A 12,283-nucleotide genomic window follows, 5' to 3' on the forward strand; every position below is an offset into this window, starting at 1 on the left:
ATTTGGTAAACGCAGTCACAAAGGGCTGCTCCTCTGTGGTGAGCAGGTTGGTGGGAGGTGAGGAATGTGGTTTTAAATCCCTGATGAGCAGTTAGCTTTTGCACAAAGGGAAAAAAAATGTCCCAGCCACAGACAGACTCCTAACCACAGTTATGGGCTGTCAGTCACAGAATAAACCCCAATGACAGTGACAGAGAGACCCTTAATCCAGGTACAACTGAGACTCACCCAAACAACCACAAAAGGGTTCAAAGACAGACTGAGTCCTTAGGACAAACCTCTGCATTCTTCCTGTTCCCAGCTCTGACCTTGCCCTTGGGGCCTGGGCAGAAATATCACTGCAAGGAAATTCCCGAGCTGAGTTCAAAGAAGACAGAGGACACGGGGCAGAAGATACCTTCTGAAGAATGTGATTGCTGCTCTGCTCTGGGCTTGCCTAAGGCCCTCCAGCCCCAGGATGGCCACGGCAGAGCAGACTCCTGATCACTCCTATGCTATGTCCTCTTGTACACTCTGGCTTCCTCCTTTCAACAAGTCTACACACTCAGCTCTGCCTACCTTGTGAGGTCTGTCTACATCTTTTGACTTTTTCACCACCTCCACCCACTTCTCAGTGCTGGGCAACTGCTGCCCCCTGCCACACGCTTTCCAAGACTGCTCTCAATTACAACCCAGCAACTTCCAGCCCACTCTGTCCAGTGGCCCCTGTGCACTCCATGTCCTACTTGCTCTCTGCAGCTGCTCATCCAGCTGCCCTTTCCTCCCTGCAAAATGCTGCTCCCACACATCTAGGTCCAACCTCTTCCACAGAGGCCCCAGCACCAGCCTCCACCTGGGAGAACACCTCAAGGTGCCACCCAGGAACCTCTTGTCTTTTCACTCTACCCTTTTCCTGAAGACCTTCAATTCCCTTCTCCAGGAGAACGCTCCCCGAGCCTGACCTCCAGCCCAGATCCTTCTTCTAAGCTGGCCCAGAATACTCAGCTGCTCACCCCATGCCTGTCCCTGTCTGAGGCACGTTCAACTCAGTGTTACATCATCACCTTCCACCTCCTTCCTGGGCCCCCCTTATTTTGGAGAAGGGCTGTGCTAAGTCCAGTTGCTCTAAAACTGGGGTCATTCTTGCCTCTTCTTTCTCCTCAAATCCTCTTATGTCATCAATCTACCACCTGGGAAGTCTGGGACCAGACTATTTCCAAACAACCCCATTGGCACCTTAGAGTCAGGATCTTTTCCCTGTGGATTCTCATGCAGTAGCCTCTGATGCATCTCTTAATTTCCACTCTGTCCCTCCCAAAGATCCTCCTCGCAACATCTAGGATGATTGTTCAAAAGCCCCATCATCTTAATTTCTGGCAAAATCTTCAATAACCTCAGTTCCCTTAATTAGGAAAAACTCCAGAATCTTTTTCTTTTTTTTTTGGTTTTTTGAGGCAGGGTCTCACTATGTAGTTGAGACTGACCTGGAACTCACTGTGTAGCCCAGGCTGGTCTCAAACTCACAGCGATTCTCCTGCCTCAGCCTCCAGAGTTCTGGGATTATAGGCATACGCCACCAGGCCCGGCTAAACTCCAGAATCTTTAGCAAAACTTTCAAGGGTCTGCTTGATCTGGTCCCTACCTACAGGACCAACCTCTTGGTCCCTAACTCCAGATGCTCTGGCCATTCTGATGCCTTCTGCCTCCTACCTTCAGTTCCTCCACAACCTTTGTTCTCCTCAGAGGCCCTCAGCTCCAGCCCACAGCAGTGCTTCTCAAGTTGCCGTACGCCTACAAATCACCTGGAAATACTGCTAAAATGCAGGTTCTGATTCAGTGGTCTGGGCTTGGGCCTGAGATTCTGCCGTGTATGTGTATGGGGGGAGGGTGATACTGGGGCTCAAACTCGGGGCCTCCTGCCTGCTAGGAAAGTGCTCTGCCTAAATTCTCCTTCCCTAAAGAGGGCCCAGATGACACAGGTGTAGCTGGTTCCTTGGCCTTTGAACAGCAAGGATGTAGAACAAGCTTTTCCTTTCTGACTCCACCTTTGTCTAAGTCCGGCACAACTCTCAGGGCTCAGTTTAAATGCCACTCTCTCAACGAAGTCCTACCTGTCCTTCTCCAAGAGCTGGTTAAAGCACCCTCAAGCCCCAGTGTTTTATTTTTACTAAACTACACATGGCTTCTCCTTTGAACGCGTACCAAACTAAACTGTCATGCTTCATTCTTGTTATATTTTCAAACTTTTGGCTCCTAGGGAGACTATCAGTTCCAAGAGAGGAGGAAACCACAATATCCTGTTCAATCAGAGGCCACCAGCACCCAGCTCTGGGCCTTGCACATCACCATCTCCGGGGGTAGAAAGGTATTAGTCTTGCCTACCCTGCGTGTATGTCCCTTCTTCTCACAGTAGTGCTTCGACTTTCCCCTGAGGAGCCATGTCTCCCCCATTCTCAATTCTTACAGTTTAGGTCATGAGACCCAGGCCTGGCCAACCACAGCCTCCCATCTCTCTGGCCACTGTGACTGACTCAGAGATAAACACACGACCAATCATCTTCCTTCCTGGGACTTTTGTTAGAAGTACCGAGTAAGACTCCTCTCTTTCCACTGGGGGTTAGCCAGTAGGAACAGCTGTCACCATCCTGCTACCACAGAGACAAAGAATGAAACCAACACAAAACAGACAGTTACAGAGGCAAAAAAATTTCCTTTATGCCTAAGCCAAAGTAAGTTATGTTTCAGTCACTTGTGACCAAGAGACCTGACTAATGCAACATTCAGATAAATTTGAGGTGTTGAATGAATTAAACGAGTGTGTGAGCAAAGCCTGCCAGAAGCACTCCTGAGACTTCTCCTGGGTTTTCAAGCTCTCCCTTCAAATTTCCGCCATCCCAGCACAAACAAGCTTCCCATATCCAACTTCGAGATCACAGGCTGAAACTCAGAATGGAAACGCGCTCTTCGGCTTTACCCTGGTTACACGAGCAACCCCTGCAGCTGGGTCAGACACCAACACTGGCGCCAGACTGGTGAGTGGTCAGGCTTTCGGGGCCTCCAGGTCCCCCACCAGGAGGAGAGCAGAGCCCTCTGTCTACCACGGAACACCACACCCAACCGGGCCAGGTTCCGCTGCCACGCACACACTCCCTCCGGCGAATGTCACGTGGCTTTGCACGCTGAGAATCCAATATGGGATGACTTTTATCTGCTTCCTTTACAGGTGTCACCTTGAAAGAGATGAGGCCAAGGAAGAAGGGGAATAATACAGAGCAGCAGGGAAGAGATGCCTAATTATTTCCCTGTAAGTCACTTCAGACCAGAGCCTTTGGACAGAGCCTAGATGTCCCTTTCGATGACTCAGAAAGCCAGTGACTTCTTCAGAGCCAGTCCCCACCCAACAAAGTATGAAGCAGTGGGTACCGAGCACCCCAGACAGGAAAATGGCTGAACTAAAAGTCCTCCCTGAAGGCCGGAACAGGTCTATGTGCTCATCCTGCCCAGGGGATGAACAGGTGAAGAGGACAGGGTGGTAGGGGAAAATGACCGTCCATTTTGAGGAAGGGAAGGGTCCTAGACTTCCTGGGATGGAATCCCCAGGAAAGAGGCTTATGAATAAAGCACCGATAGAAAAAGAATTACTGCTCCCCCAGAGCCTCCAGGGAAACTCTCCCCCAGGGACTTGGGCAGCAGGGCTATCCTAGCCAGTCAGAGGCAGGTAGACCAGCCTGCCAGTGCTACTCAAGTTCCAGCCCCAGACAATCTTAGGCAACAGCCCCTTCTCTTCCTCTGGCCTGGGACCCTTGCCCCCAAACCCCACGGCTCCCAACAACCCCATTTCAGCCCCAATCTCTCCTCACTGCCTCTTGATGCAAACACCCCTGAGCCTCAATCACACTTTCCTCCTGCACTGGCAAGCTTAATTAGACACTGCTTCTAAAGGTGTCAGGCCCTCTACAAACCCCACTGGGATGGAAGCAGCTGGGCCAGGAGCCAAAAATGATATCAAGGCTTCAAGACTTTCCCTCACATGCCCTCCATCCCAGCCTGTCAACTCTTAGCCTCTTACCTTCATGGTGGGGGGTGCAGTGAGAGGAGGGGACAGCGGCTGGTCTGGAAGGGTCACATCTGAGCTGTTGGCCAGCTCCTGCTTCCTGTGAAGAGACCAACGAACACAGAAGCAGTGAGCAAGAGCCTTCCTGCGCCTTCCTATTTGCTCTAAGGGTAGGTGGGCTTAGGGAAACAGCTTAACACACAGTGCAAAAAACTAGAGCAGACTACATTTCCTTACTGACGTGTACCAGCATCAACAGCATGCTACTCTAAGGGTGATCCCTGGGCCAAGTGTCCTCTGGGAACTTCTCAGAAATGCAAGTTCTCAGGTGCATGCCAGAATCTCCTGAAGTGAAGTTCAAAAATCTGTTTAGAAAGCTCTACAGGTAACTCTAGTACACCTGAAGTCTCAGAACCATGGATCTAAAGAGACATAAGACTGGGTCAGGGAGAGAAGAGAAGGGACTACGAGTCAATGTGTGAGATACATTCTCTCTTGGGCCCCTCTGGCCACACACCCACACACATCCACACCCACACCCACACTGACCTTGGGATGCCAGGGCTACCTGCTGTGTGAGCGGCAGGTAAGACTTATTTTAGTCCATGTGGGCTAGGACCCGGGAGAGGCAGCTAAACAGAGTTGTGTCACCATGGCAACATGGCAGGGACAAGCTCACCACACTCACACACTCCCCACTTCCCATCTGGCCCTTTTGCTGGTGACCAGGGAGAGCTTGTTTGCTGCCCCATCATCAGGCAGACTGTTCGGGGTGGGAGAAGGCTCCTGTGAGTTTTGCAAGAGGGACAGCTAGCCAGAACCTGGGGAATCCCCAGCACAGGAACACTGGTGTCTGGGACATACCTAGATATAGCCCAAGAGGGAACAGGAGAGCAAAAATAACAGTACTGAAAACCTACAAAGACCAGGCTAAACTCTCAAAGCCCCCGGCTTCATAAGAGCCCCACCTTAAAGCAGCCAAGAGAGTCAGTCTGCTACCTGTGTCCCACTTAAATGATCAAAGGACCCCCCCACTACCACCTGGAGGGAATGCTTCTGTACCTATTTCCAGCCCACGTCCTGCCAGTGAGGGTGACGACACCAATCCAAGCCCTCTTCATGAGAGAAGCCAGCATTCCCCACAGATCCCAGCTCCCCAGCTTCTCAGAGGCCTGGCCCTGGCCCAAGGACCCACACACCAGTGTGTCCTGCTCTCCTCAGCCCAATCTAACATCTCTTGAGAAAGCGGGCTATGCTACCCTGGGACAATAACCCTTGCTGCCCCTACAGCCAGCCACCCTCACTATCCTCTAAGCACGTAACAAGGAGGTTGGGGAACATCTGGCTTGGCACAGAATCCATAGACTCCATCAACCTCAACTCTGCCCACCACCAACCCCGCTTCCTGCAACTCCACCTGCTTTTATCCTTATTTCTTCCTGGACTTTGATGATGTGATGTGTGACAGCTGAAGAGAGGGATTCTCTTACTCCTGGTCCAGACTACGAATGAGCACAGAAGCAACAGGGCCAAGGCTCAGCACACACACACATTTACACACACGTGAATGCACTACCTCTCCAGACCTCTCGGCGGGAGCCACCAGATTGCCCTTCCGAGCACGGCATCAGACATCACCACAGTGAGGTCCTGCCTGCTGCTCTACCCTCACCTGCCTTGGACCCAGAAGAACTGGTCCAACACAGGCTCTGCCCTCCTGCCACTTGGCCCCTTCCCAAACAGCTCCTATTCCTCCTTGATGGGCCTGGCCCCTGAAAGCCAGAAGGAAGGATATCAAGGATGGGAGCACTACCCACAGGACCCCTAAGATACAGACAAGGGCACCTTTCCTGTGGACCTGGAAGTCTAGTAGGAAACACCAAGCCAAAAGGGGAGGGAATGCAAAACCCCTCCCAGACCTGTGGTCCTTGGCCCATTCCTGTGGCGATGGCTTGTGAACACCTTGACCAGCAGCAGATCTGGCTATCTAGAGGAGGGTGATGCTGGCAAGTTTTTAACACCGCCAGTCAAGGGACATTGACACACAGTCAGGCTGTCTGGGTTTATGTCCACATCCATGGAACCAGAGCAGATGTGTTTACTGTCCGTGATCTGGGAGTGCTGGAAAAAAATGGCCCCAACTCCAACCTTCCCTGGTCTGAGCCCCTCTCCCCTGCGTCAGCTTGTTTCCAGAATCCAGGATTCGTCCCTAGGGAGTGGTTAGAACCATGAAGTGGGAACACGAGGCAGTTTCCAGCCAGAACAATTTCCCAAGTGATATCTGGGAGCAGAAACAAACACCCACGGTTAAGAGACTCGTATTAGCCCCAGCACTGTGTCCGGGACTCCAGAGAGGAAGCCCAGGTGGGCAGAAGGCATGGACAGCTGCTGCCCTCAAAAATATCAGAACTCAGAGGACATACACATCAGCCCTTGGCTGCAAATTAGAATCCAACTTACCTTGGTGTACACAGGGCTCTATGTAATACCTACAGGGACCAAGTTGCACCATCACCACTTGTGGCCCCCGCTCTCCTCTCTGTTTAAGAGCTGAGCACCTTCCAAGAAGAAAAGGTAACCATGTAAAGACACAGACAAATGGAGAACCAACCCCATGTGACGATGGAGGCAGAGGTCAGAGTGATGTGGCTGCAAGCAAAAGGATGCCGAGGATTGCTAGCACTGCCAGAAGCTAGATGAGACAAAGAAGGATGTTCCCCAGAAGCTTGAGACAGGGTCTCACTATGCAGCTGAGACTGACCTAGAGCTCACAATATAGCCCGTGTCCTGCTAACATACTGATCTTGCTCTTCTGAGTCAAAAAACGTCTGTTGCTTTAACCCACCTAGTTTTTTTTAACACTTGATAATTACAGCGCTAGGAAAGACATACACAACCCAGGTCTCTGGCTCTAGCCTTGGTCTTGTGACTGGAGGACCAGACACAAGATGAAATCCCTGCTCCTGCCTCACCATCCCTGCTCTGATCAGCTGTGCTTGACCTTGTCCTGACACAACCCTCACAAGAATAACATGTACATGTGAGCCACCCTGCCCCCAGGACAGACAGACCTGACCCACCTACCAGCTACCAGCTGGTACACAGATAAGAAAAATTTTTTAAAAAAGATAAGATGGAATAAACTGCAGCATTCAATGTAATTCCAGCCCTTTTTTTCCCACCCAGGCAAACATATCACATATGTGTAGGTCAAAGTGATATGGCTGTATCAAGGGATAACCTTGAATCTGTTTTCATTTATTATAAGCAAAGGTGACAACTTTCTTGTGAATCACAATAATCTTGCCACGTGCCATGGCCCCAAGATCAATCCAGCCATAAACTGCTCTGAGACACAGGGCCCCAGACCCACCTGGGGACCCACAGGGACCCATAAGAGGAGGTGTTGGTGATGGAGACAACCTTGGAAGAAGGGAAAGGCGGGTGGAGAGAAGACTATACACTGCGCTGGAAGAGAAGGGAGTACGGTAGCTGAATGGGAAAGTCTGAAGAGCCTGCTCCACCTGGGGTCCCACACATGCTGCCCACTCAGCATTTCTGCAGCCCGGAGTTTCAGGGTGCTGGGGTCCCCCACTCCAAGCATCTGTCCTTGGAAGCATGAGAGATTCAGGCAGAGGGGAGGGCCCAGGGAGTCCAGGAGTGGTCATAGCTAGCCTCAGCCAAATGCAGCTCCAGCAGGAAAGGATCAAAGGGCCTTGGAGTGGAAGACAGTTCACCTAGACAGGGCTGCTTCATCAGACAGGGCTGGGCAGATCACAGGAGTGGCCCCTGATGGCACCCAGACCCTCCAGGATCCTTGCCTCCACCTTCAGATGGCTCTGCCCCAGACCCTCACAGTTGTCCATCACCACTCACAAACTCCTGTGGCTATCTACACCAGGAGCCAGAGATTCCTGGGTTCAGGGTCTGTTCTACCTGCTACTCTGCTGTTTGTCCTGGGTTAAGTTACCTCACGTCTGTGTCTCAGTTCCTTTACCTGCAACGAGGCGGGCAACAATGTTTTGAAGAACTAAAAGTAATGGCTGTGAAATAAAACATGAAATCCTATTACAATGTAGACTATAATGATCATATGACTTATAAAATGGTGATCTGGTCTCCATGGGGAGACTGAGAAGCCAAGGTGCAGAGCTGTTTAAGTATCTTGGAAAACATTCCTGGCATCTCAAATTAGCACCAATTTTAGTGCTGGGGATATACCCTTAGGACCATAACCTGTAGTTAATAATCAACAGCAGGAAAAACACCTACCTAGCAGCAGATGGCTCTGAGGCCAGGTGTAAGGCCTCCCTCTGGCAGAGTTCTGGGAAACTCCACTTTCCTGCATCTCTTACAGCCCCACTGATCCAACCACACATAGCTCTTGCCTTCCAAGCAGCCAAACTAGAAGAGTACAGACAGCTTAATGCTGTAAAGAGCTTGGGGGCGGTGAAAAATGTGAGTCACAGAAGCCAAAAGGTGGAAACAACCCAAACATCCACCAACCAACAAATGCGATCATTCCATACAATGGAATATTATTCAGTCATAAAAAGAGATGAAGTAATTGCACACACTACAACATAGATGAAACATGAAAACACACACGTGAAAAAGAATGGGCACAAAGGGCCACATACTATATGATCCCATTTCTGTGAAAAGTGCAAAACAGGAAATCCAGAAATAAAAAGTAGATTACTGGCTGCTAGAGGATTGAGGGAGGAGGGAACAGGGACTACCTGATAATAGGTCAGAGTTTTCTTTCTGAGGTGACAAAAATATTCTGGAACTAGACTTTGGTAATGGTTGTGCAACTTTGTGAGTATATTAAAACCTACTCAGGACATGGTGGCGCACACCTGTAATCCCAGCACTCAGGAGGCTGAGAGTTCGAGACCAGCCTGGGCTACAGAGTGAGTTCCAGGTCAGTCTCAACTGCATAGTGAGACCACAAAAATATTCTGGAACTAGACTGTGGTAATGGTTGTGCAACTTTGTGAGTATATTAAAACCTCCTCAGGACATGGTGGCGCACACCTGTAATCCCAGCACTCAGGAGGCTGAGGCAGGAGGATCCTGTGAGTTCTAGACCAGCCTGGGCTATATTGTGAGCTCTAGGTCAGTCTCAACTGCATAGTGAGACCCTGTCTCAAAAAACAATAACAAAAAACCTACTCAAACATATATATTATATTATAATATTACAAAAGGCTGGATTCTATGGTACATGAACTATATCTCAGCTTTGGAAAAAAGAACAACAAAGTGGGGGTCAAACGGACTCCACCTGTCATTCCTCCTGCTCAGTTTCCTCTCCCGCTGTCTGCTGGTGTCCCCAAGGGCCCAACTGATGCACATTCTTGCTTTGTGGCCACGTCAGTGAAGGCTCAAAGTGCTGAGCAAGGCTTCCTTTCCACCGCAGCCTGCTGAAAGCCAGACTTCTCCACCCCACACCCAACACTCTGAAGTACGTGCAACACAGCCACCCATGTGGGAAGACTTTACACTTCTAATTTTGCCCATTTCCCACCCTATATGACCAACTAGACTGGACACAATAGTGTAAAAAATAAAAACAAAATCAAATGCTTTGAGAAATCATCATGAGAAACAGATATCCTGAGAGAAGTCGGGACTGGCTCTAGCCAGCTAATGCTGACGAGCTGGACCCTCACAAACGTGGGTCTGCTTTCCTCTCTACAAAGGGGGCAAGTTGGCTCCCATCTCCTAATCCCTCTACAACTCCTCAACATGACTCATGTTTTAAGATAGTTCTCATGGTAGAGAAAATTGCATGCTCACTGGGCAAGCCGGGCCAGGGAAGGCCAGCAGAGACTAGCAGGTGGAGGCTGAGGGTTAGTGCCCAAGGAAGTCCCCCTAGCCATCTATGGAGTCCCAAGGCCCAGCAGCACAATCAAGTGGCCCTCATACCAGCAGTTCTGGGGCATCCCCAAGGCTGGGAAATGTCATTCAAGAATATCCATCCATGTTGGCAGGATGGCAAGAGTAAAGGGCCTGGCTATGGCCTTGGCAGGCAGGCAGGCAGTGTGCACAGTGGTTCAAAAGCACTGGTCTTAGTGTCCAACAGGCCCAGATACCAGTATCACCCCAATCAGCTATGTAGTGAGGTTATTTCACTTCTCTGTTCTTCATCTGTGAAATGGTATAATATCACCTGCCTCGTCTCTTTTGAGTAAGGCTGCAAAACACTTAGCATGTGCCTGGGTTACAGCAGAAATGCAGTATGTGGCTGCCATCGTTGTGGTGTTGGCTGTTGCTGCCAAGGTTTCAGTCAAACCAACTGGGTAAAATAGGTATGTGGAGGAGAGGCTGAGGCAGAAAGCCAGTAAGAGGGCAGAAGTGAACAGAAGGCAGGAATGCATTCAACTCTGGGGTACTTGATGCCCCACATACTCTTAACCCTACGTCTAGAAGGCAGAAACATGAAAGCCCCTGCTGCTGTGTGGGGGCCACTAGGTCCAGGATGTGTGTACATGGCATAATTCCAAGCCCCAAGGGGAAAGACATAGAGGTGAGAGCATTTACGTCAGCACAGCTCTGCCTGGGGCAAGAGTGAAAGGGGAGAAAGTTGCACCAGCCCAGCAGGGGGTGGGGAGGCAGGGGGCAGAGGTGCAGGACTCCAGAGTGGAGGCTCTGGCAGGTAGAGTGGATACCTTGGCAGGCCCCTTGGGAAAAAGCAGATATTGCTCACCTGTTGCTACTTGGCCCTGCTGACTTGGGTGTCCCATCAAACTCTGTGCACTCTAAAAGGACCCCAGAAACTTAAAGCACAATGATGGACCTTTGAGGATTCAAAATTCCCCAAAATGGCAACCCGCACAACCAATTTAATCCCAAGGTTCTTGGATGCTAAGACCAGTAGCCCCTGGGAGAAATCATTAGATGCCACTGAATAGCCTAATTATACAGACAAGGATACTGAGGCCCAAAGAGTCACAGCACTTGCTCAAAGCCATGCCTCCCTCCTCTTCTCCAAAGAGGCAGTTTCCAAATCACTCTAGGCCAACTGTACAGGAAGAGAGCAGCCATGGTTCTGGAAGAACTCGTCAGGAAACACAAGTCATTTATGGATAGGCACATGTAAGGCACTTATTGATGCTGGGGCCCTATGTGAGGAGGGGAAAAGGTTCAAGGGGTCTATAGGTCACCTCAAGGAGTGGACAGATGGCAGAGGCCTGTGCCAGAGAGCAAAGAGCCCCAGAGCCATGCAGGAGGTGTGCCCAGTGCACCAGGTGGGGCTTTGCTGCATTTAGCCCATGCCCTGAGCAACAAGATGCACACAAGATCCTAGGTAGGCCCAGGAGAAGGCTCTGCCACTACAGCTACGAAAGACACCCTTCTCTCTGGATACATGAGGTACAGATGATGCCGCCCTACCCTGGAGGACCCTAAGGCCCTAGACTAGGCCACGGGTAGGAGAAAGTGCAACAGTCAAAAGAAGCAGGACACAACAAGGCAAACCCAGAGAACCAGCAGCCCCAGAGAGGCACTGCTGACTTCCTCCTGCAGTATGTCAGGGGGAAGGGCCAACCTACCCCATGAGAGCAAGCCATCACTCCCTTATTTGGAAAATAAGCCTTTACCAAACAAGCAACTTTTAGAGCTAATGCTTCACAGTTCACATATGAGCTGGTGGTAACTAACTCCAGGGTTTCTATGTAGGCCCAAGGTCACAGTAAGAAAATGCAAGAAGTGGACCTCATTCCAGAGACCTCCAACTCCAAATCCATTGCTCTTTCCCATCACCATGAGAAAGTCAACTCCACCTGGCCAGCATGCCACTGTAGGATATGAGGAGAAGACATCAGCCACGACCTTCTTCTGTCCTCTATACTTGAGTTCTTGGAGATCCAGGGTGGGCTGTGTCTCAGCATAGGCACTAGCAACAGTCTCACAAGCATCTGAGAATATGACCTTCTCCAGGCAAGAGGAGCGAAATGCAAAACCATCCTGAAGGCACTGCATACCATTTGCCAGACATTAATTGTGGGGTACAGGCAAAAAAAAAAGAACAGAATAAAATGTCACGGGACACAGGGAAAAGAGAGGCCCAGGCCTCCTTGGGGGTTGGTTAAGGTATCCCAGAGGAAGTAACAGTTGCCCTAGGCCCAGAGGGAAAGGCCAGGAGAAGCTGGAAGGGAAAAGCACAGGGCAGAGGCACACGGGAGCAAAGTGAATAGCATGGTGATATGGAAAGCAGCTATCACTGACACTTAAAGAGCATGC

The 12,283-nt window shown here is 50.4% G+C and overlaps 1 protein-coding gene across 7 annotated transcripts in view; it reads right to left on the bottom strand.

Annotated features, from left to right (window-relative positions):
• Rap1gap2 (RAP1 GTPase activating protein 2) overlaps positions 1-12,283 on the bottom strand; it is a 231,921-nt gene that overhangs the window by 105,647 nt on the left and 113,991 nt on the right. For all 7 annotated transcript variants that reach the window (XR_783892.1, XM_033762850.1, XM_010642113.1 and 4 more), the window contains one exon: positions 4,049-4,133. Coding sequence is in view for 6 of the 7 variants with exons in the window: in XM_033762850.1 (XP_033618741.1) it covers positions 4,049-4,133 (85 nt within the window). In the remaining variant the exon portion in view is untranslated. The remainder of the gene's footprint in view (positions 1-4,048; positions 4,134-12,283) is intronic.

This window comes from Fukomys damarensis, unplaced genomic scaffold (assembly GCF_012274545.1).
Source record: "Fukomys damarensis isolate Sample0158 unplaced genomic scaffold, DMR_v1.0_HiC HiC_scaffold_13, whole genome shotgun sequence".
NCBI classification, from domain to species: domain Eukaryota; kingdom Metazoa; phylum Chordata; class Mammalia; order Rodentia; family Bathyergidae; genus Fukomys; species Fukomys damarensis.